The sequence below is a fragment of the Octodon degus genome, unplaced genomic scaffold (assembly GCF_000260255.1).
Source record: "Octodon degus isolate 3935 unplaced genomic scaffold, OctDeg1.0 scaffold00035, whole genome shotgun sequence".
Lineage (NCBI taxonomy): Eukaryota > Metazoa > Chordata > Mammalia > Rodentia > Octodontidae > Octodon > Octodon degus.
Genome location: NW_004524611.1, coordinates 5,992,685 through 6,019,979, shown reverse-complemented (window position 1 = coordinate 6,019,979; position 27,295 = coordinate 5,992,685). Strand labels below are relative to the sequence as shown.

Genomic DNA, 27,295 nt, shown 5'->3' with positions numbered 1-27,295 from the left:
TGTGATGTCTGCTGAGTGACACGAAGGGCACACCGGGAGCAGCTTTGGTACAGAATAGGTGGTGTCCACCCTCGGGGCCAGGAGGCCTGGTTTCAGGTTGGGAAGAGGGGTACTCAACCTGTGCCTATGGGTCACACGTTTCCTGCACCTGACAGACGTGAGCCGTCAACCTGGAAGGAGGGACAGCGGCCCTGATGCCCCTGAATGCCATTTGCACATGTTGGGGAGCAGGCAGCTCTAGGTCAGGAAGGACATCTCCCACAACTTCCAGGGCAGGACCACGCAGAGCGCTGGGTGGGGCCGGAGCAGCTGGGCACTGCTGCCCTCTGCTGACCACAGGCAGTACTGCAACCAACGGAAGCGGGGCAGCAGCTGCTTCTCACACCAGTCAGGTGGAAGAGGTTTATTCAGTTGGTTTGTTATCACAATACTGGGGTGGAACCCTGGGGCTCTATACCTCAATACACCCCCAGCCCTTTTTCTTTCTGTGACAGGGTCTCTCTACGTCGCTCAGGCCAACGTCCAGTTCACAACCCTCCTCCACCAGCCCCTGGAGCAGCTGGGACCACAGGCACGTCACCATGCGCAGCTGGAATCTTGGGGTTAGACAGCCTGGCAGTGCCAGCCCAGTCCCCAGAGTCTGTGTGCCCAACACAGTGCCGGGCATGTGGTGTGCTGGGCACGGAGCTCCCTTCCCGTGCCACGGCCTGGTGGCCTCAGGATGGTAAGGCCGTAGGTTTGGGTTTCTTCCCTCGGTGCTTGAAGCTGCGCAGTGGATTCTGGGTCTTCACCTTCTGAGGAGCAGAGTGGGGTCTGGGTTAGAGGGCCCAGCAGGCAACTGTCCCTGCTGAGATGGCACTAAGCAGCCCAGGGTCCAAGGAGCAACAGCTGCTGTGGGCACAGGGGGGGACAGCACAGCCCAAATCCCAGACTTCCCTCCCCCCCAGGCACATGTGAATGTCCTGGTGACAGCAAGGGCCAAGGTGGGGAGACCCCACAGCCTTCTCTGCAGCCCCAGGGTGTACCTTAGCCTTCCTGCCAGAGGACGGCTTCTTCCGCTTCCTGTGGGTGCGCACAAGGCCACGGAGCGCTGGAGGGACTGGAAGAGACCAGGCTTCAGCGGTCAACTTGCCACTCTTGGGGCTTTCTGTCACCCCAACCCCAGGAGAGCCATCCCCAGACTGCATGGACACTGCACCCTCTCAACAGAATTCCCAGTACTGCGCTCTCAACTGTGCCATAAATGACACACAGAGACTCATTCTCACACAAACACAGGGACAGAAGAACACTAGCTCCTGGGGTAGAACACTCAGCTCTGAGGGAGGGCAGGGAGGTGCAGGAAAGGACAGGCTCAGGCAACCTTCACACGTGGCCCCATGACAAATTCGCTGGCTTTCCATGACATCCAGGGCTCCTGATGTGGGCCCTGAGCCAAAGGCCAGGCCACAGGGGCTGGTGAGGGACCCTGCTCCTGGCAGGGGGCTAAGGCCAGGGCTCCAATCTCCCCTCTCAGCCACTCGCCATGGCATCTCCAAGATGTCTATCCGGGGACTCCCTTTCTGGTTACTTCAGCCTTCCCGCCACCCAGACCCTCCCTCACCACTCACCCAGGTAGTCAGGGACATGACCCAGGTGTGGCTTCACCACCGCGGGGTGTAGGGGCAGGTCGTGCCGGAGCAACTGCAGGTCCCGGGGGTTATCCTCAAAGTATGTCTGGGAAGGCAGAGAGCTCAGCAGGTCAGCAGCTTTGTAACTTTGTACATTCAATTCTTTTGGTTTGCAACTTTATTTTTGGAGCAAAAGGTTATCAACTCAGGCAGGGCCTTGCAGGTACTAGGTAAGTGCTTTGCACTAAGTGACACCCCAGACCCGTTTCTTTAAGATGGGGGCTCACTATGTTGCCCAAGCTCCTCATTCCTGGGATCAATCACTCCTCCTGCCTCAGCTTCTGGAGCAGCTGGTACCACAACTGCACCCAGTGGGCCTGAATCTTTGGAAAGGCATCAGACCCATGTGCTTTAAAACTTCAAGACATGAGGTGGCACTATAGTCTTCCTACCATTTCCGTTCCTGTCACTGTTCCCACCCACAGGTGACCTTGCAACTTCTACACTGGTTCAAGCTCTCTCCCATGCACCCCCAACAGCCCTTCTGCAGCTTTCACCTGGCGTCACCCCAAAGCAGCTCCCAAACACCCAAGCACCTCCACCTCCCATGCTGTGGAACCTAGGCAGGGGTGCACCAGGCTGTGCCGACTTCCGGATGCCAACCCCATGGGGCTGGACGCAGACACATGCCTCACCTTGAGCTTCTCCGAGTGCAGGAGCTCCTCCTTGATCTCCTTCAGCCGCGCCTCCCGGATGGCCTGCTTTGTCACTGAGCGCATGGCATCCTGCGGGGCAGACACCAGGGGTCAGCCAGGGATGGGACCTGGGCACAGCTGCCCCTACAGCATCCACCTCACCTTGCAGCGATAGCGGAAGCCCTCGATCTCCTCCATGCGGAACTGGTAGGGAAGCAGGGCAGGAGCCTCACCCTCTGTGGAGAGAGGAGCAGGAGGTGCTCAGACAGGAGCATCACCGCCGGGTGAGACGTGCACTCAGCACTGAGCAGTCACACGCCGATCAGAGGCAGACCACACTCAAGGCTTTGCACAGTTCACCCGCTTGCTCCCAGTGCAGGCGGACAGTGGCTGCCCCACAGGGGCTGCCATGGAGGAAGCCTGGCCCGAGGTCCCCAGGAGCCAGGGCGCTCACCGTCACTGAGAAGCTCCTCGATCTTGCCTAGCTGTGACTGCTCCTCGGGCAGCGCGAAGGTCAGTACTATGCCGGGGTTGTTGGCGCGCGCTGTCCTGCGAGACAACGGGAGACAACCCAGCCTGCAGCCCTGTGCCCGTGGGCTCCGCCGGCCCACCAAGCCCTCTGCCCTCCCCACTCCCACCGGCGACCCTCCTACCTCCCAGCCCGATGGACATAGGCTTCGGGGGTGGGGGGCAGGTCAAAGTTGAGCACAGCAGACACATGGTGGAAGTCTATGCCCCGGGCCACACCTGCCTCGGGGTCGGAGGCTCTGCGGAGACAATCCACATCAGCTCAGCTCTTTTCTCTTCTAAGATGGGTTCTTAAGCTTAGCCAGCAAAATATCCTCTAAACAAAACTGAAGGCCACAAGACTCTGTTATATATACACCAGACTACTCTATTCCAAAGCCGTTCTAGGAATGCACATGGTGGTGCACGCCTGTGGTCCCTGGCCCTGGGAGGCCAAGGCAAGAAGATTATAAATTCCACCCCTAGGTAACTGAAGAGACCTCATGAGACTTCTACATGAAAAACAAAACCAAAAACACCCTGGAGATGCCAGGCATAGCGGTGCCTATCTGTATCATAGGCAGCTGAGACAGGAATATTATACGGCAGTCAGACGGGGCTGGGCCTCAAGAAGGAGCCAGCATGGAAGCCAGGACACCTTGCAGGCACTTCCGCTGTGGGCCAGGCCTCAAGTCAAAAGATTAACAGATGCAGCCACATACCTTCCTAGGGATGGACATTAGCTAAGTCTGAACTGGAATCAATCACCTCGAGAAGGCCAAGAAGAGCCACTGACCCAACCCCCTACAGGAAGAACCCTTGTTCAGTACTCATGCCTGCTTGCTACATGACTCTTTCTCCATTTGGTCCTGATTTAATCAATTTTACCCGAGCAATTAAACTTGTAATCTTATTGGTGGACCGTAGTTTAGTCCGGCCTCAGATCAATCTTGCAAGTTCCCATGTTTCCACCTCAGACCCGCCTTACCTAAAGGTTTTACACTATAAAACTAGAAAAGGCAGGGTTTTGGCAACCCACTATCTCCTTCTGTCCCTCTCCTGTAGAGAAGCATTTTTCCCTCAATGAATATATTCTGTTCTTAATCTGTTTCTAAAATACATTCTTCGGTTTTTAAAGAACATTGACAAGTTCTGGCCCTAGTATGAACTGCTGAACCATTATGGTGGGGTCTAACATGGCTGAAGCCCAAAAACAACAGCATATCTTTCCAATGACCACTGCCCATCCTCTCCCCTCAGCGCTGAATGAATATAACTTCTTCTTTTTTTTTTTTTTTCTTAAATGTATTTAGTACAGGATCTACAGGGTCTCACTACACAGATCAGACTCATAGTGATCCTCCTGTTTTCAGCCTCCCAAGCACTGGGATTATAGGTGCATACCAGCAGGCCCAGTCTCAGTCACTGTTGCCCCGGGGGCACGGCACACCGGAGATCAAACCCTACAACCTCCTCTTATTGGTCCCTCGTGAAAAGAAAAAAACCCACTCAGCTCCTTAATGCCTCTCCTAGTCCCCTAAAATCTGCCCATACAAATTCATATGATCCCAGCTCCTTTTGTCTCAGGTTACAGGACCCCTGCCGTCTTCTTGTGGTCCTCTCTGTGTCCTCAACAAAGGCCTTTCTTTTTCTTCTGCCTCTGCTGTGATGAAGGACTAACAAACAGGAACTCAACCCAGGGATGTTTCGGGTTAGGAGTTTCTTTCCCCTCTATCACCTACAATTGCAACACTCAAGACAGAAGGACTGCTTGAACTCAAAGCCAGCATGGACTGTATAGTGTAACTGTGTCTCAAAAACACAAAACCAATCAAACTCAAACCCTCAAAATTGTTCCAGAAGCTGGGGGGGCTGCACAGCAAGTATCTGGGTTCTGAGTTCAATCCCCAGAACTGTAACACAGTTAAACTACTCCAGGAACGGAGATAGAATGGTTGGCCTTGAGCTCTGACAGAGGGCCAGAATCTTGTGCCGACCTCAACTGTGGTGACCTAGGGACTCTCTCTAGGCCAGTGATCCCTTCAGCCAGACCCGAGAGCTTCCCTTTTCCTCAGAAACATGTTTCTAGCGGTTGCCAGCCCCCACCCATGGCAGGTGGGCTGGCCTCTGGCAGAGAGCAGGTACACATGCTAAGCGATAGGTTCTGGCCCTGGTATGCACTGCTGAATTATCATGGTGGCCATCTAATATGGCTGAAGCCCTGAAAATAACAGCTTATCTTCCCAGAGACCACCTCCACCCTTCTTCTCCAACACAGCCCAGGGTGCAATTTTCTTTCACCTATCCCACCACCACAGGGAAGGCTCCAAACCAGCTCCTCAGGTATTTCTAAACAGCCCCCTCAAACTCTACCCCTAGCAAAAGTCCCTAAAAGTCTCCGCTTTCTTTGTCTCCGGTCAGAGGATCTGCCCCGTCTTCCCTCGATCCTCCCCATGTCTTTGGAGCTCATAAAGGCTTCTTTTACCTTGCCTATCTCTTTACTGCACCATTAAAAAAACACATCAGTGAGCAGCCTTCACACTGGTTGGGTTCCCACAGTCAGGCAGCTAAGCGAGGGCCACAGGGCTCTTCCCGTTCACCACCAGCCACCTAGACCAAGACCCCTTGCTCAGTGCGCTCTGGACTGTTTTCAAACAAACTGAGAAACAGGGCTCCCTGGCAAGAGCTAAGAAAAGATGAGAAAGGTAGACTCACTTGTCTCCTTTGGCCTTTCGGCCCCGCTGCTTGCCCTTGGCTGGAGCCCCAAGAACTTCAGCATCCGTTGCTATGACACAGTCGTAGATGCCTTGGTTGAACTGAGAGATGATGTGGCACCTGCAGCCCAAGAGGAAGGTCAGCCCAGTGGGCATAAAGTGTAACATCGCTGGCATCCTGCTTCCTCCTCCCCTTCATCTCTTTCCACTCTGTAACTTTGGTGAAATGGAATAAAAGTGGGTATTCTGGAGTTCTGGCAGTAACTGTCAGCCAAATTCAGAGCCTGTCCTCTACTACGTGCTGACAAGACAGGAATCAGCTGGGTCCCTTCCTACACCGGTTTGCAACCATCCCCACCAAGACGCGGCCCATACAAACCTGGAGCGCAGAGGGAGCTCGCCATTGAGCACACAGGTCGGGATGCTGAACTGTTCTAGGAAGAGTCGGAGCCGGTAACTCCGCTCCAGGGTGTTAACGAAGAGCAGGGACTTGCCGCGAATCAGTGACAGCTTGAGCAGGGCGTACAGCAGCAGGAACTTGTCTTCCTCAGTCTCACAGACCACCTGAAACTGCTGTAACTGGCCTGGCCCTGGAAGCTGGGACTCCTGTAACTTCAGGGTAACCTAGGGAGAGGACAGGCCTGCAGTCAGGAGAGAGAGACGACAGACACTAGGGTCGATGGCTCGCCAACCAAAGCACGGATGCTTTTGTGGAGGGCAAAGATGTCCTAAGGATGTTTAGTGTGCAAGAGCTTTGGAACCCAAGGACTCCAAGTGCCCCAACTGTGCCCTAACATCATGCATAAAGCACTCAGGGCAGGGAATGAAGACACGCACTGACAAATGAAGCTACCAAGTTGGGCAGGCCTATAGCAACAGTTCTCTTGGTTGGTTTATAAAAAGTGAGAACTTTGCCCTTAAAATTTTTGGTCTTGGGGGCTGGGGAGATAGCTCAGTAGAATAAGTGCCTGCCTACCAAGCACAAGGTCCTGAGTTCAATCCCCAGTACCGCAAAATAAAAAAAAATTTGGTCTACCACTCAAAACAGTCCTTTAGGGATACCGGTGAGGGTCCTCTCTGTAAGTTTTCAGGGAAAGCATAGTTTGAACTGGGGACATCTGAGAATATACAGACAGGGCCTTGCTATGTAGTTCAGGCTTGTCTTGAACTCAATGTATAGCCCAGGCTGGCCTTGAACTATGGCTATCGTCCCACCTCAGCCTCCAGAGTGCTGGATTATGGGTATGCGCCACCATGCCCATCTGATGCTGATTTTCAATGCCTCACAACCACGAATGACACACCAGTGGCAACAGTCCACCCAAAATTCCAAAGGTTCCTCTGAGAAGGAGCACCAAGTCCTTCAAGTGTTGCCTGCCTGTAGCACAGCTGCCTCTTACCGGATTATGCAGTACCAGCTCCTTGAGGGCCTGCACATCTTCATTAAAAGTAGCCGACATAAGAAAAGCTTGGTAAATCCGGGGCAAGTGACTGAAAGAAAGAAAATTTTAGCTCCATGGGCTGCCAAGTATAGGAGCTGAGCCTCCACTCATTCCCGCTCGCCCCACTCCAAGGCTCAGCTCACTGGTTTTTCCACTGGGAACCACCCCGTCCCTTCCTACCAGAGAAGACTCTTGAGTTCTTCCTCAAAACCAAAGGAAAACAGAAGGTCAGCTTCATCCACCACCAGCAGCTCCAGGGAGTCCCGCAGTTTCAGGTTGTCCTGCTGCAAATGGTTTAATATGCGGGATGGGGTCCCCACGACCACATCTGGCTTCTCCATCAGCACAGCTCTGCAGGAGGCAAGATGGCAGTATCAGGAAGAGCTCAGCAGCCAGACCTCACCCCAGATCTGCCCGCTCTCTCACCACACACAAACCCAATCGCACGTCTGCATAGCTTTGCTCCCTGGCAGCTTTCACCCACCTCTGTGAGGCTGAGTCTTCCGCAGCTGACACATTGGCCACCCGCACATCCCGAGCACAATAGGCAGCCAGCTGCTGAATCATGGACTGAGCCTGCCGAGCCAGCTCCTTGGTAGGAACAAGGACAAGGGCTCTCACAGCCTGTTCCACCACAGGACCTGTCTGTAAGAACAAGAATCAAAGACTGTAGCAGCAGGCATGTCACTGGGTCTGCCTAATTCTTTACTCCTCCCGGGTCAACCCGTGCACTGTAGTACAAATGCTTAGCCTGTTCTGCTCAGCTCTTCCCCCTGCCTGCCTCAGAACACAATGGAGGGCTTTCCCAGGTACTGACGCTGGAAAACAATTCGCTCTGTTGTTACAAGTTAACATGAAATGCTCAAGGTATTAAAGCTGACTCTCACAATAATTGTGTAAATAAGAAACGGACAAATAACCCATCTTTATAAAAGCCTGGTAGTTCATACATTATACCCCGGCTGATGGCAGTGGCAGCAGGGTCCGGATTAGGACAAAGTCCACCCCAGTGCGTGGGTCACACTGGACCAGCCAGGCAGAGAACACCTGGCACCTCCTCTTCCCGCCCCTTTGGGGCTTGTTTCCCTCCTCCAATCCACGCCCCAGCGACGCACCGCTTTCCGGTGAAGCAGCAGCTGGAGCATCGGGATAGCATACGCGGCCGTCTTCCCGGAGCCCGTGCGCGCCCGAGCCAGCAGGTCCTTCCCCTCCAGCGCCAGCGGAATGGCTTTCTCCTGGATCAGCGTGGGCCGAGACCAGCCCAAGTCGGCGACAGCCTAAGAGAGACGCGAAGCGCGGCTCAGGGGGCGCGGACGGCGGCGGCGCGCCCTGCGGTGCCTGTGGGCAGACCTCCCGTTCCCAGCCCTCCCGATACCTGCAAGAGCCGGGGGTCCAGGCCCATGTGTTCGAAGCCCAGACTCTCCAGATCGGCCATGGCTCCTCACTGACAGCGAGCACGCGCAGCCGGAATGACGCGAGCGCACGGGGGCGGGGCGGCGGGACATCGCCCAATCAGCTTCCAAGAAACCGGCACTCCCCGGAAGAGCTGGCGCGTGAGCTTCCGGCATCTCAGCGGCGGTCCGCGGCTGCGCAGCGCCCGGTGCCGCCCGGCCCGGGGTCCCCGTAGCTTCCGACCGGTAGCTTCGAGTTGCTGGGGCTTTCGCCGCGTGGTTCTGTTTACACTGCCCGTAGGGGAGGGCGGAGGTCTAGAGACCCCAGGCCTGGCCGCGGTCGGGCCCCGCGCAGAGGTTGCAGGTCTCCGGGCCAGAGTTCTCTCCGGCGTAATAACAAAGGTATCAGAGTTCTGCCCTTACTGGGAGCTATTAAGATAGTAAATTTGGGGGCCGGGGAGATGGCTCAGTAGAATAAGCGCTTCCCTGGCAAGCTCGAGGGCCTGAGTTCAATCCCTGGTTCCGGAAAAAAAGTAAATTTGTGTTAACCATTCAGTTTGTGGTAAGTTGTCACGGTAGCAACAGAAAATACGTACAGGCTCGGACTAGATGTGATCTGTACTACAGGCCTGTACTACACCGTCAGAGCTTGTCTCAAATAAATGAAGTAGGAAAACATCAGAGGACTCAGCCCATTGCTGAGTGGCTTTGAGAATGAAAAAAGGGTAACAAAACAAGCCGCAGGCTGCAAGGAAATGGATTATCCCTTTCATCACCAATGCCTTGTGATTACTTTAGGCCCACCGAGAGGATCCAAGGTAAGGTCCCTTCAGTCATCTCACTGTAAGCCTTCTTTGCCACTCAGGTAACACTTGCGTTTGAGGGGTTTCCATATGGACACACCTTAAGGGCTCATCCCGTGCGTACCATGTAGTACCCAGGCACCCGCCATGGACCAGTCTGGGTTACCCAGGAATTTACACTGAGCTTCCAGGGTGAGCCTGTACATCCAGCTTACGTAGCCCAGGGTCTGGGTATCAAGAACTGGGATCTGGCTGTTAAATTAGAAAGAGAATAGTACCTTGTGCATCGTAAGTTTGGGGGGCTAGGGCTGGCCCGACAGCTCAGTGGACTAAAGCGCCTGCTTAGGCACAACGCAGCGACTGGGGTTCATCCCGGTGTGCGGTGCTGGCCCCACCCCTGGGGCATGCAGACTGGCAACACGCCTGGAATCCCAGCACTTGGGAGGATGACTGAGTGGGATCTATGCAGTGAGACCCTGTAGACCCTGGCCTAAATACGGGGGGGGGGGGGGAGTTTGGGGATCCAAGTGATGGGCACTGCCATCGTGAGCTGGGGGACAGGGCTTCCATAAAAGGTGAGAATGGCACCTCCCAACCCACACTTCCTCCCCCGCCTTCAGTACTGGAGATTGAACACAGAGTGCCAAGCCACTCTCCAGCTGTTTCTATATTGAGACAGGGTCTCACTACATTGCCCAGCTGGCCTCAACTTATACTTATCCTCCCTCAGCTGACCTCCCGAGTTGCTGGGATTACAAATGTGCACCAACGTACTGGCTCTTTTTTCTTCTCTGTGTGAGGGAAAAGGTTGTTTTGCAGAGATATAAAGTTTAACAAAACAAAAATGTTGGTCAGGTGTGGTGGTGCGCACCTAGCACTCAGAGTTTGAGGCCAGCCTGGGCTGTGTAGTTCAAGGCCAGTTGGAACTACAAAAAAGACACTGTCTCAAAAAAAAAATCAGAATGGAACCAAGGGTGATGCTAGAGAAAAATCACCGATATTTTCTGGGCACAGCCTAACCCAGAACTATACAGTTCAAGGCCAGCCTAAACTAGGTAATGAAATTGTGTCTCAAAGACCCAAATACAACTGCACGCCACACCAGTCCCACCCCCGAGGGCCAGGGCGTGCTGAGCAGCGAGTCAGGGCGCAGTGGTGCACACCTGCAATCCGGCACTGGGAAAGCTGCAAATGGGGATCACTACTGAGTCCGAGCGCCTAGGGAGACCCTGTACCAAACACATAAAATGAAAAATAAGTACAAAAATATTAAATGTGTCAGGTATACTGGTATATGTTGAGCACTCAGGAGGCTTAGGCAGGATGAATACTGTTCATCTGAGGCCAGCCTGAGCTATGTAAGACTTCCAGGCCAGCCTAAATTGGATAGCAAGAGCCTGTCTCAAAAAAATATTAAATGAGAATCCAGGTATGGTGGCGCAAAACCTGTAATCCCAGTCCTTGGGTGGCTGAGGCATGAGGTTGCAAGTTTAAAGCCAGCTTAGGCTACATACAAAAACTCTAAACAACAACAACAACAAAATTTGGGCATAGTGGCCCATGTCTAATCCCAGCACTTGGCAGGCTGAGACAAGATCAGAGAGTTTGAAGTCACCTTGGGCTATACAGTGTATTCAAGGTCACCCTGAACCACATGATGAAACCCTGTCTCAAAACACAGGCAAAACTGGTATACAGAATGTTATAGGAGGGCCGGGGAGATGGCTCAGTGGAATAAGCGCTTCCCCAGAAAGCGCAAGGGCCTGAGTTCAATCCCTGGTTCCGCAAAAAAAAAAAAAAAAAAAAAATGTTATAGGACACAATGAAAAGTTACAAGGGAATTTAGTTCTGTAAGTCAGATAAAGTAATTTAATAAATAGGATTTCAAATAAATATATAAGACCATGAAATAAGATGTCACAAAGGGACAACTAATCTTATGAATTTCTACAGAAGGTCTGGAGAGGTGTATCAAGTTACTCAAGCATATGATTCAGGGGCTAAGAAAGCAAGTACTTAATCTCAGGGTCCCTGGCTGATGTGCTACTTGGCTAGCCTTGGAAAATGGTTAAGTAACTACCTTGCCTGTCCCTGGGCCCTGGAGATGGGCCTGCCAAGTTGGACACAAAGGAGAAGGCCACACTGCAGTCTGCCCAGGACACCAGCAGTCTCAGTTAGAAATCCTCCCGCTTCTTTTTGTCACCCCTCTGCCCACAATCTCTGATCTCATCTCAAACATCGCTACTATAACACACTTTTATTTCACTAGAAAAATCTATAGAAAGAACCAAATCTGGTTCCTTTGGAAAAACATTTACCAGAGCTTAAATGAGACTTAGGGAAGAGGCAGGGTCAACATGTGCTGCTCATGTGTGCTCTGTCCCCATCTTACCTCTACGGCCAACACCCTGTGAGATGGGATTACAGGTGTCCAAGAGAGCTTTGCTTGGCTGAGAAGCCATGTCACGTGGGCTTGACAACAGCTGTGACAACTGCTTTCTGGCCCACTGAGTGGTAGAATCCTGAGAGCTGCCATGGCAGTTTTTAAAAATGTGAATAAACGATACACAGGACTGGATTGGTGTTTTCTGCTAGTTACAGGCAATAATATTTCAACTAGGAAGGAAAATATATCATTTATCAAAAAATAGTTCTAATATATAGAAAAACATCTCAATCCTCTGGGATGAGAGTTGCCCCTTATTTACATTCACAAAGCCATTGAGGGAACCCGGGACTGGCCAGGGGACAGTGAGGCAGGGCTTACACATAAGAGAAAATAGAAGGTTTTGTTCATTTTGTTAGAGAACAGAAGGAGGCAAAAGAAACAAGACTTATCTTAGCTGAGTTCCAATTCCCACAAGTCCTAAAACAGATTCAGAAAGACTGGACCAGTGTTCTGTGTCCTTGAGAACCAGAATTAAACAAGTATCTGCTCTGACTGGTTCGTTGCCATGGTGCCAAGGTGATATATTCTTTTTCCTCTCCCCCCGACCAAAACGCCAGATGGCTAAGGGAGTAGGTGAGAAAGTACCAAATAATTGAAGCAGAGAGAAGGGTCATATGGGCGGGTGCTACACCAGCTTCTTGGCCTCAAAGAAGCTCTTGAGGTGACGCATCTGCCATATGCCAGTGAGGATGAGGATGACAGTCTGTGCGATGGACCACCACAGCACCCTCTGGTTGGTGCTCTCACTGGTCAGACGGAAACGCTCTTCACGATACTGCGAGGAGAGAAGGTCACAGGGTTAAAGGAGCAGGAGAAAGAGTCCTGGCTGTCCTGAGGTCCCTCCCTGTGTGTGACCACTCAACTCCAGGACCAACTCCAGGAATACCACCTGTGAGTCCATGAGGGGTGCCAGTTCGCACAGGCACCTGTTAGGACTGAAGTCATGCTCCCACCATTCCAACAAGAGTTCAGGGGAAAGAGACAGTAGCTATTCCTGGATTGTGAGCTACCCTCTCTACACATTATCTTATGCCACCTAAAAAAATCAACTAAAACCAAGTAAAATACCTATGTATAATGGAATGCCCTTCAGCCTTAAAGAGGTAGGGAATGGAACACACTCTCCAACATAGAGGGACCTTGGGGACATTGTGTTAAGTAAAAAATTTTGCCCTTGGGGCCAGGGAGATAGCTCAGTAGAATAAGCGCTTGCCTGGCAAGCTCAAGGGCCTGAGTTCAATCTCCAGTTCCACACACACAAAAAATTTTTTTTACCCTCTGTGAACACTATTGTACTTACGACATTTAAAAACAATAGGTATGTATGCAGTGTGTTAATTATTGAAACTGTCCTAGTGATCTGATTTGAAACTGTCTCATTGCTATTTATCAATAAAATTATGAAAAAAATATAATAAAAAAGGTTGAAATTCAAATAAAATAAACAAACAAACAAACAAACAAACAAAAAAACCAGGAACTAGGAGAGGAAAAGAGTATTTAATAAGTGCAGACTTTTTGTTTGGAAAGGTGACAGTGGACAGAGGTGGGGTTGGGGAGATAGCTTGGCAGTCTAAGCACCTGCCTGGCAACAGCACGGACCCTGATGCCACATGCTGTGCCACCCACCGAAACCAGGAATGGTGGCACATGCCTGTAATCCCAGCACTGGGAAGGCTGAGACAAGAGGATCACTACAGGTCCAAGCTACGAAGCAAGACCCTATACCAAATGAATGAATAAAAGATTTTTTTTTAATCTTAAAAAATGAACAGAGGAGCTAGTTGCACAATAATGGTAATGTACTTAATGCGACAGAGCTGTGTATTTTCAGACAGCTAAAATACTGGCTCAAGATACACAGGTCATGTGATATGTATTTTACCACAATAAAAGTGAAGGTGTGATCCAGTAGTTGCACCACACGTCCAAGTGAGGCCCCAATTTCCTCAAAAGAGAGGGTGTGGTATACACCTGTAATCCTAGCCCTTAAAAGGCTGGGGCTGGAGGATCACTGCTCCTGAGCTCAAAGTCCGCTGAGGGTACCTAGTGAGACCATATCTCAAAATCAGCAAAAACCTCCAAGTATCTAAAAGGTTACTCTCTTCCAGCCTCTCACGAGCTCATCTCCTAAGCAGCCAAGGCCTGGAGCACAAACTTGGAATAGCGTCCGGCGGGTGTAAAGGTCAAGCACAAGGAGACATTCCCTTACCCTCTGGTAATCCTGCTCTTTCTGAATCTGTTCCACTTGATCAAGCAGCTGGCGGGCACGGAGCTGCAGTTCAGTCAGCTTATCCTTAGCCGCAATCTCCGGGTAATTATTGGCGTGCTCTCCGACCTGGATGTCCAGGTGCACACGCTGCAAGGAAACAGGAGTGTCTGAGTAGTGGGCTCCGAAGTTTGTCTCAGTCTACCGAACACGCTCCTCGCCCTGGCTAACAGAAGGACAACAATCTGTCTCCCACTTCTGAATGTGCTATGAAATATCTCCCATGACAATGGCAACTGATCAAAATCTGGAAATAGTCCAGGTTGAAGCCGAGGAGAATTCCTCTTACCAGCTTGCCCCCAGCGAAGAGGGCCATCCTGGTGGAGTTGGAGTGCAGACAGATCTGATGCTCGCCGGGCGTGTGAGAAGTGAACGTGAAGCGGCCCTCGGAGCCGTACTGCCGGGACAGGACCACCTGCAACCACATCAGTGACCGCCACCCTTACTGGGATCTCGGAAGTGCAAGCTCGGTCCCCGGGACGCCGCCGCCGCCGCCGCACAGCCTGCACCGCACGGGCCCTGCACGGACGCGCTCACCTTGCCATCGGGGTCCTTCACCTCCACGTGCATGCCCAGGCCGGGGGTCGAGGGCAGGAAGGCCTCCTTCTGCTTGTCCCACATCTGGGTTCGGTAGTTGCCTGCAGGGCAGACACACAGTCGGGAACCGTCCCTTCGTCAGCCCGGGATGGACCCTGGGCGAGGACCCTGGCTCCTCCGGGCGCCCTCGGGGGAGGGGACGACCTGGCGGGGCTGGGGAGGAGGGGCGCTTCTGAGGACTGGGCAAAAACACAGGGCCGCTCCACCCTCAGCCCGCCTAACCGATGACCATGGTCTCGTCGGGAATTTCCTCGATGAAGCAGCGCTTCTCGGTCTCGCCAATGTGGAAGTAGAGGCCACGGGTGCCTGCGGCGCACAGCGCAACGAACAGCAGTAACGGCCTCCACATCTCCAGCAGCCAGCCCGCCGGGACACCTGCCGTCGCACCCCGCCGCCCGAGCGCATGCGCACCCTCGCGCCCGGCTTTGCGCCTGCGCCCCGCCTCGGCGCGGCCACCCCCCGCCGGGAAGAGGGCGCCTGCGCAGCACCGCCCACGCGCCGCTCCTCCGGCTTCCGGAAGGGCGCTTGCGCTCTGCGCCTGCGTGCGGCCCCTGGGACGCCACAAAACCAAATAGGGTAAAGCGCCTGCGCAGTGGTGTCCGTCCGCGCTCCAGCCGCGCTCTGCGCGTGCGCGCTGCCCCTGCCCAAGGACGCGCGCGCTAGAGGCTTGCGGCTCGGGGGAGACGCGGGAGGCTTGGTTCCCTTCTGGGCGGCACCCGTTCCTCTCCCGGCAACAACAGAGGCCCAGGGTGTTTTTTTCTAGCGTGCTTGGTGCGCTTCTTGCCGAGTGTTTACCAACAGTGAAACCGGGACGGGCGGCGCCCGCTAGCCGTCCCAGATGATACACCGCCGATCACCAGAGCTTGGGATCCTTTGTGAAAGGATGGGAGTTTGGCTTTTGGCAAGGAATCTCCTGGCTTGCAGAGCGCAGCGTTTAGCTCGCAGTCGCCTGCTGCAGCGCCAGCGTGCAGCACTCTAGTTTACTCAGGAAGCGCTCTATAGGGGACTGAGATGTGACCCTTCACAGCTTCTCTGCCTCATTCTCCAACCTTAACATTCTTTTTTTTTTTTTTTCCTTCTTCTTCAACCGTCGTGTTCTGGAAAAAAAAAAAAAAAAAGTGCAATTAACTTACCCAAGCTGGCCTCAAACTGAATCCTCCTGCTGAGCCGCGTGTGCCAGGATGCCAGGGTTAGGTATATTTACCCCCACAAAGGTGGTGGAACACCTGGCACTGTGGTGAAAGCCCTTCCAGCTACTCAGGAGGCTTAGGCAGGAGAATCACTAGTTCAAACTCAGTCTGGGCAATACAGTGATTTCGTGAAATCATGTCTCAAAATGAAAATTAAAAAAGGTTGACTGTATGTGTGGTGCACGCCTGTAGTTCCAGTACTTGGGAGACTGAGGCCGGAGGATCACTGTGAGTTAAGAGACCAGCCTGAACTGTATGATGAGACCCTGTCTCAAAAAACAGAAAGCCTGCGTTGATGATATAGTGGTGAACATAGCTGCCTTCCAAAAAACAGAAAAAAAAAGAAAATTAAGAAGTTGGAGGGGGCTGGTGAGATGGCTCAGTGGTCTAAAGCACCTACTTAGAACAAGCTTAGCAAAGCCCCGGGACCACGGTTCAATCCCCCAGCACCACATGCCAGCCAGCCCCGCCCCCTGGTGGGCTGAGCTAGCCACACACACACATAAATAAATAAATTAAAAAAAAATAAAAAATAAAAGAAGTTGGAGATGTAGCTCAGCATGAAGACCTTGGGTTCAGTTCCTAGGGATGAGGGGAGTACAGGGGCAGTGCCGGCCAGGCTTGTCTAGGCTGGCCTCCCCTTCCTTTGCACCCTGAACCAGTATGTGGTGCACAGGCATTTATAGCAGCTGCTCTTTGAAGGGGATCACAATGATGAACAAAACACGAAAGTCCTTCTCTCATGGTGTCAAAGAAGCTAAGGAAGTAAGTAAACAGAAGGTCAACAGGAGATAAGTGTCTAAGAAGCAGGGGACATAACAGATGTGCACGCACACAGCCAGCTCTGCAGGAGCAATGTGGGCTTTGCATGCTGCAACTATGGGTTATTGAGCGTTGGTTGGTTTTTTTGTTTAAGTGTCAGGAGTATGAGGCGCGGAGGAAGCGGGTATGTTGGCCTAAGTGGTGGCCGCCAAAAGCTGTGTCAGTGTCTGACTCCCAGAACTTTTGCATGTGACCTTAACTTAGAAAAACAGTCTCTGCGGGAGTGGTGGGGATTTTGAAATGTGATGATCTGGATTAACTAGCTGCGCCTCAAATCCAGGGACACAGAAACGACTCAGCCCTTAGGTTGACTGCTACTTGAACCGTTAAAACAAAAACAGGAAATAACAGATTTTAGAGAATCAGGCACAGAAGTGCCATATAGTACAGGAAGACCTTGGGTTCAATTCCTAGGGATGGGGGAGTACAGGGGCAATGACTGCCAGCCTTTCTCTAGCCTTGTCTAGGTTGGCCTCACCTTCCTTTGCACCCTCAACCAGCTGTGGTGCACAGGCATTTGTAGCAGCTGCTCTTCTAAGGGGATCACAAAGCTGAACAAAGCAGGGAAGTCCTTCTCTCATGGTGTCAAAGAAGATAAGTTGTATTGGGGCCGGGGAGATGGCTCAGTAGAATAAGCGCTTGCCTGGCAAGCGCAAGGCTCTGAGTTCAATCCCCAGTTCTGAAAAAAAAAAAAAAAAGTTGTATCATACACACACTGTATCATACAACTATTATATAATACACCTATCTCACATCTGAGCATGTATACAAAGAAACTGAAGTCAGGACCTGGAAGAGATAGCTATATTCCTGTTTTCATAGCAACGTTACTTACAATAGCCAAGAGGTTGAAGCAGTGTAAGTGTCCACCCGCAGATTAATGGATAAACAAAACAGATTAATGGATAAACAAAATGTGTGTATATAATTTATTTTTTTGTGTATATAATTTACATGTGAATATTATTCAACTATCAAGAGGGGCAACAGGCCAGGCTTAGTGGTGCATATGTATAATCCCAGCTATTAGGGAGGCTGAGGCAAAAGGATCATGAGTTTGAACCCAGGCTGGGCAATTTAGTGAGACTCATCTTACAATAAAAATTTTTACCAAGGCTCAGCACAATGGATGTAATGACCGTGTACTGCAAATGTGCTAATAAAAAATTATAAAATATTTTCTATTTTATGTAGTGCAGTAGTAGAGTGCACAAGAGTTCAATTTCTAGTACTGCACAAAAGAGAGAAAGAAAAAGGAAAAAACAAAAAACAGGGAGTACGTGCCTGTAATTCCAGCACTCAGGAGGCTGAAGCAGGAGGATCACCAAGATTCTAAGACTAGCCTGAGAGCAATACCCTGTCTTTAAGAAGAGGAAGAAAGCTGTGAGAAATTTTTCATTTGCCCAGACCATCCCAAATATTGTCTCCAGAGGCATCAAGGACAGCAAGAGCCAGGCTTTCATCAAGTCAGACTTGCAGACCTGAGGTCTGAGGGACAGGAGCCCAGAGCGGCACAGCAAAGCATTTGTAAGTGACTGCGCAGGTCCGTTCTCACTGGCTGAGCCCTAGGGAGGTACAATCTTCTCTAGCAGCACCTACAAATTCCCCGGGCCCCCTCACAATGAATTTGGACTCATGTATAGTAGTCTGTTCTTTGTTTTGGGACTTTCCACGAAGCAGGTAGTTCAGGCAACCGGAAGCCACACTGATGGCTCACACCTGCCTGCCATTTACCCGGGATCTCTCTGTGTTATTAGCGCCTTTCCCCAGGTCCCGTTTGCCCAGGGACTCTCCAAATGCATGAGCACTGATTTTTCTTTTTTACTTATTTTTTTTTAAATATTTATTTATTTTTATTTATTACATTTATTTATTGTGTGTGTGTGTGGCCAGCTCAGCCCACCAGGGGGCGGGGCTGGCTGGCATGTGGTGCTGGGGATCGAACCACGGTCCCTGTGCTTTGCCAAGCTTGTTTCAAGTAGGTGCTTTAGACCACTGAGCCATCTCTCCAGCCCCTAGCACTGATTTTTCACTCAGTTTATTTTAGCTTGAAAAAAAATGGAGCAGTTTTAAGTTTCTTTTTCCCACGGGGGGAGAAGAAAAAGGAGGCTGAGACATGAGGCTCCAAAGTTTGCTCAGACTGGCCTCCAACTCCCAGTGACCCTCATGCCTCAGCCTCCTGAGTGCTGGTGATACGGGGAAAATGAAACTCCCAAACTGAAAGGTACCTGGGATGAGTTAGCGTTCTCTAAAACCAAACAACGAATTTTAGGAAGAAATGGAGGTTAAGCGCAGAATATTTATTGGGGGAAAGAAAGCTTCTGTCTGAGAGAGACAGAAGGGGGACCCCGAGCGGGTTGTCCCCAGGAAGCTGTCTCTTCCAGGGATTTTCATAGAGTAAAACTACGCGCGTCTAAGGTGAAGAACATGGGAAATCGCTTAGGTGGGCGACATGAGGTGGGACAAAGCTATGGTCAACCAATGAGACTATAAGCACCATTGCTCAGGCAAAACTCATTAGGTCCAGGACCAAATGGGAAGCGAGTCATGCAGCAAGCAGGAATGGATATGGAACAGGAGTTTACCGGGTAGCCAGCTGGTAGTGGTTGGATTAGTGACTCTTGCTGGCTTCCTCAAGGTGATGATCAATCCCGGATGCTTGTCTTTAGGGAGGTCAGCATTTGTTCCATCTTTGGTCTCTAGATCTGGCCCACAGCAGGAGCATCTATCACTCTCACAGTTGCAACGTAAATTGTCTTCCGTGCTCTCCTGGAGGGCCTCGCCCTGTCTGACTATATTTCTATGTAGTGTAGCTGCTCACAACACTGGGATTACAACCATGCCCCACCACACCTGGATCAAAGTAAAATTTTTTTGAAAGGGCCAAAATGTAGGTCAGTGGTGGGTTGGGGAGATAGCTCAGTGGCATAAGCACCTGCCTTGCAAGCAGAAGGTCCTGAGTTTGGTCCCCTGTAAAAGAGAGAGAGAGAGAGAGAGAGAGAGAGAGAGAGAGAGAGAGAGAGAGAGATCTCAGTGGAAGAGCCCTCTTGGGTTTAATCCCCAGTAGCACACACATGCATACGCACAAAGAGAAAGGGGAAAAAGTGTAAAGAGGCAGTGGCAGTGGTAGCAGAGGGAAGGAGAGAAGAAAGTTAAAAAAGAAAAGAAGGCTGAGTCAAGAGAGTCACAAATTCAAGCCCAATTAGGAACTTAGCAAGCCCCTATCTCAAAATAAAAAATGGGTGAAGGTGTAGCTCAAAATAAACATCTTGGGTTCAATCCCCAGTCCCACCAAAATGAAATGAAAGTCACAGAAAGGAAAATGCTGTGTAATTCCGTTGTATGAGGTATCTAAAGTCACCCCAAGTGTCGTGGGGTGTGGCTGTGATGTTAGCACTCAGGAGGCTAAAGCAGAAAGCTCGTAGGAGTTAAGCCCAGCCTGGGCTACACAGAGCTCAGACCCACTGAGTTCACAATGAGACCCTGTCTCAAGAAACAACAAAAGAAAGAGGTCAAAACCATAGCCACAGGGCCGGCCAGATAGCTCAATGGATTAAAGCACCTGCTTAGGCAGAGCGCAGTGGCCAGGGTTCAATCCGAGGTGTGCCTTGCTGGCTCTGCCCCCAGGGTGCTCTGAGCTGGCATTTGAGACTGGGCGTGGTGGCGCACACTTGTAACCCCAGCACTTTGGAGGCTGAAAACAGGAGAATCACTGTGAGTCCAATCTACGTAGTGAGACCCTGCAGCCCCTGTCCTAAATACATTTAAAAAAGAATAGCTAGAGAAAGCAGAATCCTGGTTATCACGGCTAGGAGGAATTGTTCAATGAGTAGAGTTTTAGATTTACAAAGTGAAAAACTACTGAACCCTTAAAAGCAGTTGATGACTTTTGTTTTCTTCAAGGCTGGGGATTGAGGTCAGGACCTTGCACCTGCTAGGCAAGTCTCTATCACTGAACCACACACCCCTTTTTATTTCGAGAGCGCACCTCACTAAATTTCCCAGGCTGGCCCTGGAACCGTGAGCCTCTTGCCTCAGCCTCCTGAGTAGCTGCGGTTGCAGGCACGGGCCAGTTATGTATTCTTTATCACACCTGACTGTGGAGTGCTTTGACCCGTTGCATCAGTGGGTGAGAAGCTGGCCTTAAGAGATTCTTTCACATCCATTCCTTATCCTACAACCCAGCAGCTAGGAGGTGCCACCCACCCAGGTGAGCCTGGCATCTGAACGAAGCCACTCTGGATTCTATAGTCTAGAAGAGCTGTATCAGCCAACCCACATGGAATAAGGCATGCTACCCTAACCCAGACTCTGCCATGTGGTTCTGCAGCTATGAAAAGAGAGGAGGCTCTGATACAGAGGGAGTTACAGAAAGCTTTTTCTCTTTTTTTTTTTTACATTTTGTTTTTTTAAAGACAGGGTCTCAGGGCTGGGGAGATAGCTCAGTTGAATAAACACTTGCCTGGCAAGCCCAAGGGCCTCAGTTCAATCCCCAGCTCCACAAAAAAAAGACAGGGTCTCACTGTGTAGTTCAGGCTGGCCTTGAACTCATGGCAATCTTCTGGCCTCAGCCTCCCCCAAGAACATAGTTACATTTAAAAAGCAAGGGCCAGGAGAAAGCACATAGTAAATTTGGCCTGGTGTTTGCTTTGTTTGAAGAAACCTTGGAAGAATACATAAACTAACCTAAATGGTTGTTTATAGATAAAAGGAATATTCAGCCAATAAGGTTGTATAGGTTAAAATACAGAAACATACCTGCACTGCTTGGTAAAGGCCCATGTATGTAACTTCCCACTTCAACACCGGTCTACTATTGCACTAGACACACACATCTGCACCTGTCCCTTTTACTTAATAATAAAGTAAACTCCCTTCACAATAAGTCCCCCTCCCGCCTTCCCTTATACACTACAAAGGGATAGAAAGAAACCAAATGGCCAGAAGACCTAGGTTAGGGCCAAAGACAATCACAGAAATAAGATAAGGTAGTGACAAGTGTACCTGGGGGGTGGAAAGGCTTCCAGCTCTAAAGCGCCCTCCCACCTCATAGTAGCTGTTCATTCTTTTTCACTTCCATCTTTTTCCCCACATAAATCATCTTGTTATCCTGAACTTTGCCTTTTTGTAGCTATTTATTTATTTATTTTTATTATTTTTTATATATTTAGTACAGGATCTCACTACACAGCTCGTAGCGATCCTCCTGTTGTCAGCCTCCCCAGCGCTGGGATTACAGGCGTGTGCCACCATGCCAGCCAGGTCTCAGTGGCCAGCTAAGCACACCTGGGCGCAGGCTGGCACAGTGTATGGTGCTGGGGCTTCTCGTAGTTATTTATTCCAGGTTTAAGATGGTAGAGCTTTGTTTTCAGCAGAGCAGTGGTGTGGTATGATGTGTGGCATGGTGCGCCACCAAACCCTAGACGGAATGACCCCAGCTCAGTTCCATCCTCAGCCCTGTTTTTATTTTTATTTATTTTTGTACTTGGAATCGAACTCATGACCTTGCACTTGCCAGGCAGACGCTGTGGCCCTGAGCTATATTACTGGTCCCCAGCCAGCCCTGTTTTTAGAGCTAGTGTCTCAATGCGTAGTTCAGGCTGGCCTTGAACTTATGGCGATACTCCTGCCACACATCATATAGCAAGAGCCTGTCTTTAAAAATAAATAAATAAATGAAAAGGAAAATACAAAGTGACAGGAAAGGACAAGAAATGAGATCAGAAGAAGGAGGACTTTTCTTCTCATGCTCACAGTTATCGAGACAGTCTGTGCCAGAGTCATTACTCTCAGCAGGAAAGGAAAAAGTGGGAAATCTCCAACTAAGATTGCCTCCTCAACTGCAGAAGATTAGAAAGGAAGCTGAGGCACAACAGGCTCAACATTCCCCTCTGGAATGTAGAGGGGGGATCAGGCCAGACCATCCCAGTGAAACTTGTCCCATTAAAGGAACAGAGTAGGGGGCCGGAGAGATGGCTCAGTGGAATAAGCGCTTCCCTGGCAAGCGCAAGGACCTGAGTTCAATCCCCGGTTCTGACAAAAAAAAATAAGGAACAGAGTATTTTACTAACTTCCCATGTTTTCAATTTAAATTTTCATTTTTACAAAAAACAATGCATAAAAAGACAAGGCATAAAAATTTAAGGTGCAATCAACTTACAAACAAGGAGGGCAATGTCTGATTACTTAAAGAAGTCACAGCCTAGAATTTATGAAACAAAAGCAAATTTTGCTTCCTTTCAGTTATCTTGGTGGGACCTCCAAATGACATAGAGGAAATATATGTAACTCTCAACAAGCTAGATGTCAGATATGCTGAGTGTGTGTTTTCCAAAACCAAAGAATGAATTTTAAGGAAAAGTGGAGATTAAAAGTAGGAAATATTTATTGAAAAAGAGAAATGACTCTAGAGAGACAGGAGGAAACCTGAAAAATGGGTTGCTAGGGACTTTATGTTTTGGCAATGGGAATTAATCTCAGGACCTTGCACTTACCAGGCAGGCGCTGTGCTGCTGAGCTATCTCCCTCTCCCTGGACCTCATTTTATTGAGTAACTTTTATACAGCAAAATCGTGGGGAGAGAGCAAAATCATGAGGTGGGTATAATATGGAACAAAACTATGGTCGACTAATAAGATAAGAGATGTGATTACTACTTAGGTAATGTTGTCCAACGGGGAAGCGAGTCACGTAACAACTGTGCATAGAAAGAACAAGGACCTTTTCAGGAAGAAATGACTCAGGGGGTCTTGCTCACCCACCAGGGCGACTGATGTCAATTCACTGGTCATCTTTTGGAGAGGCATGTAGGTAGGCCTGGTCATTTTGTCCTTATTTTCAGATACAGCTCTGGCCTCCAACAGATGTGCCGCCAGTCAGTTGTATGAACTGTTATCTTTTGCACTAACTCCCCCAAGAATTTAGCCCTGTTTCACTGCCTATACTATTCTGTACTTAACTCAGATGTCTATAACAAGATGGCACTTGGTAGCAGCATTCAGAGTTTGGTTTCTTGCCCAACATTCAAACCCTGCTGGCTACCTTGTGTCTTCTTGCTTCTTTAATTTTTATTTTATTTTTTTTGGCGGAACCAGGGATTGAACTCAGGCTTTTTTGTGCTTGCCAGGGAAGCACTTATTCCACTGAGCCATCTCCCTGGCCCCTTCTTTAATTTTTATTTTATTGGTACATTTTAGATACACACAGTGATACCATTCATCACAGGGAATCTGTACCTATAATGGTATATCTTGCTTCTTTTTTCCTATTCCCCTCCCCACTCTTCAGCCCCTCTTCCCTGCCTTATTTATATATTTTTTTCCACTTTACTGTTTTTGTTTTTTTTTCCTGGTACCAAGAATCGAACTCAGGGGACCTTGTGTTTTCCCTGGCCCTTATCTTTCTTTCACTGTTTTTTTTCACTTCTTCCTATTTTCCCCTACACCCACCCTTTCCCCCTTCACATTTGAACATTTGCTTCCATTTCCCAAGTATTGGTGACACGTTTTGGTCTACATCTACACTTTTGGTTTCTCAAACTAGAGAAACCATGGGATATTTGAACATCTGAATCCAATTTATTTCACTTGTAAGTATGAGCTCCAGATGCATCCATTTAGCTAGAAACGCTTCAAGCTTATCCTTCTTTATGGCAGAATAGTTTTCCATTGTATAAAAAACACATTTTTATCCAGTCATTAGTTGATGGGCATTTGGGCTGTTTCCAAGATTTAGCTATGACAAACTCATGGTATTTTTTTATCATGTCAGAACACTTTTAGAAAGAAAAGGCAGGGGCTGGTGAGATGGCTCAGTGGTCTAAAGCACCTACTTAGAACAAGCTTAGCAAAAACAAAGGGACTGCAGTTCAATCCCCCAGCACCACATGCCAGCCAGCCCCGCCCCCTGGTGGGCTGAGCTGGCCACACATACAAATAAATAAATAAAAAATTTTTTAAAAAAAGAAAGAAAGAAAAGGCAAATGCATAATTATCTCAATTAACGAGAAAGAGACATCTTACACAATCCAGTGTCCATTTGTGACCACTACAACTACGTATCACTAAAAATACTAAGACTATTTTTAGCAGAAAATGTGCTATTTGTTCCTTTTATCGCTTTTTCCCCCCTTCAGATTTAGGGATTGAGAGCTGGCCAGATAGCTCAGCTGATTAAAGTGCCTGCTTAGGCAGATGCAGGGCCAGGGTTCAATCCTGGGTGTTCTGTGCCAGCCCTGCCCTCAGGGTGCGCTGAGATGGGGAATGAGACTGGGTGTGGTGGCATGTGCCTGTAATCCCAGCGATTAGGAAGCTGAAACAGGAGGATCACCACAAGTCTGATCTGTGAAGTGAGATCCTGTAGACCTTGTACTAAATACATTTTTTTTAAAGAGAGATTGAATCCAGAGCTTCACATGTGCTAGGCAAGTGCTCTACCATTGAGCTACAACCTCAGACCCAGAAATTTTCTTTTCTTTCTTTTTTTGGTAGGGGTCTTTTGATAGAAGGTCTCTCTATATAACCCAGGTTGTGTTCTCACTCTCAGCAACCCTCCAGACTCCTGGGGATTATAGGCATCCACCACCACACCCAGCAGAAATTTTCTTTACATTTTAAGAGACACCTGTGTCCCAGGTGAGGTACTGCATGCGTTAATCCAAGTAACCTGGGAGGTTGAGGTGGGAGGATCAGAAGTTCTAGCCCACCTCTGGCAACTTAGGGAGATGCTTTCTCAAAAGTTTAAAAAAAATTAGGGCTGGAGTGATAGCACAGCAGCTTAAGCACCAGCCTGGAAAGTGCAAGGTCCTGAGTTTGATCCCCAATACAATAAATAAATAAGGAATGCAGTTTGATGCAAAGGTTCTGGGCTCAATTCCCAGTACCTCAAAACAAACGAATGAACAATGAAAAGTCCACAGAAAACAGCATATTCATGGTGAAGACTGAAAGTTTTCCCTCTGTGTTACCATGACTGGAAATGGCCTGGGCAGGGCAGCACACACACACCGGAGCCCCTGCACTCTGACAGGCTGGGGCAGGAGGGCATACGACTGAGTCCAGCATGGACCACCTAGCAAGACCCTGTCTTAAAAGTTGAAAGGTAGAATAAACAGGGCTTGGACTATATCTCAGTGTAAAGGTCCTGGCTGGTTTCAATCCCCAGTACTTCAAAATGAAATAAAGAAAATAAAAGAAAGAAAGAAGAAAAACAGAAATTGGAAAGGTGCTGTGTGATTCATGACAGATTTCTGAGGACGAAGTTCAGGGGAAACAAAGAAGAGGATGTGTTACTTTACGCATTCAGCGAGCTGATGTGCAACGCCAGGTGGCAGACTGTCGAGACAGAATAATCCTGCTTGTTTTCTCAGAACTGTCTTAGAGACCAGAGGAGGAAACCTCGTGGACTTAAAAATCTTACCATAACTGCAATATGTGCTTGATGAGGACCTCGAGATTTTTTTTTTTTTTCCGGAACTGGGGATTGAACTGAAACTTGCCCGGGAAGCACTTATTCTACTGAGCCACCTCCCCAGCCTGGGACCTCGTGATTTAGAGGGCTTCTTGTATGTTGCCCCTTACCAGTGATTTGTACTTTCTAAGCGCCTCAATAAATGGGCTATGCTTGCTCAGACCTCGCAAGGCTCCTGAGTACCCTGTAGCTGAGGACATCCAGCCTGGCTGTCCTTCTTCTCGCCGTTCTGATCAATTTGCAGCAGAAAGGAAGAATGAAGAGCTATTTCCAGTCACAGATGACATGATCCTAATAAAAAAAAAAAATTGAAGGACTCCAGAAGAAATCAACTCAAATGAATAAGTTCAGTCAAATTGCAAGGTACAAATTTATAGCCTACGCCAGGCCTGGTGACACATACTTGTAATCCCAGCGCTTGGGAGGCTGAGGCAGGAGGGTTACTTTGAGTCCGAGCCTAGTCTGAGCTACAAAGTGAGTTCAAGGCCAGCCTGAACTGCATGGCAAAACCCTGTCTCAAAATGACAAAAAAACAAAACAAAACAAAAAAAAAACCTTATACCCCAAAATCAGTACAGTAGGGCTGGTGAGGTGGCTCAGTGGTCTAAAGCACCTACTTAGAACAAGCTTAGGAAAACACATGGACCTTGGTTCAATCCCCCAGCACCACATGCCAGCCAGCCCCGCCCCCTGGTGGGCTGAGCTGGCCACACACAAAATAAATAAATAAATAAATAATCAATACAGTAGTAATGATGAATCCAAGAGGAAAATGAACAGTTCCATTTACAAATGTAGGGGCCGGGGAGGTGGCTCAGTAGGATAAGCGCTTGACTGGCAAACACAAGGATCTGAGTTCAATCCCCGGTTCCGCAAAAAAAAAAATTTACAAATGTATTGGAAATAATAAAATAGGAATATATATATAAACTTTTTCTTTTTGTCTTCCTTTTTTTTCTTCCAGAACCGGGGATTGAACTCAGGCACTTGTGCCTGCCAGGCAAGCGTTTATTCTACTGAGCTACCTTCCTGCCCTCCCTTTTTTTCCCTGCCTTCCTTCTTCCCTCCCTTCCTCCTTCCATTCTTTCTCTTCTCCATTCCCCATCCTGTGGTAGGGATCAAACCCAGGACTCTGTACCACTGGACAATTTCTCTACCATGCAGCAGTCCCCCCAGTTCTCCTAGGATTTCATCTACCCAAAGAGGTGAAAGTTTTGTAAACAGAAACAACATCACTGAAAGAAATTTAAGAAGTCTAGATAAATGGAAATGGAAAGACATCCTTGTACAAGGCCTGGGAGACTCATTATCGCTTACTGTCAATACTATCAAAAGTTG

At 49.4% G+C, this 27,295-nt stretch overlaps 2 protein-coding genes across 2 annotated transcripts; both read right to left on the bottom strand.

Moving 5' to 3' along the window:
• Nucleotides 1–388: 388 nt before the first annotated feature.
• Nucleotides 389–8,835, bottom strand: Ddx56 (DEAD-box helicase 56). The gene is made up of 14 exons (XM_004630370.2): nucleotides 8,344–8,835; nucleotides 8,084–8,245; nucleotides 7,453–7,613; nucleotides 7,149–7,319; nucleotides 6,927–7,017; nucleotides 5,906–6,150; nucleotides 5,528–5,647; nucleotides 2,959–3,072; nucleotides 2,760–2,854; nucleotides 2,468–2,541; nucleotides 2,306–2,395; nucleotides 1,611–1,716; nucleotides 1,026–1,099; nucleotides 389–794 (listed from the first exon to the last, which is right to left on the bottom strand). Exons 1-14 carry the CDS (start codon nucleotides 8,401–8,403, stop codon nucleotides 717–719), a joined length of 1,641 nt encoding a protein of 546 aa, XP_004630427.1. The 5' UTR covers nucleotides 8,404–8,835; the 3' UTR covers nucleotides 389–716.
• Nucleotides 8,836–11,003: 2,168 nt separating this feature from the next.
• Nucleotides 11,004–14,901, bottom strand: Tmed4 (transmembrane p24 trafficking protein 4). The gene is made up of 5 exons (XM_004630369.2): nucleotides 14,700–14,901; nucleotides 14,418–14,518; nucleotides 14,170–14,295; nucleotides 13,824–13,970; nucleotides 11,004–12,386 (listed from the first exon to the last, which is right to left on the bottom strand). The coding sequence occupies exons 1-5, from the start codon at nucleotides 14,824–14,826 to the stop codon at nucleotides 12,237–12,239; spliced, it is 651 nt and encodes a 216-aa protein (XP_004630426.2). The 5' UTR covers nucleotides 14,827–14,901; the 3' UTR covers nucleotides 11,004–12,236.
• Nucleotides 14,902–27,295: the final 12,394 nt, after the last annotated feature.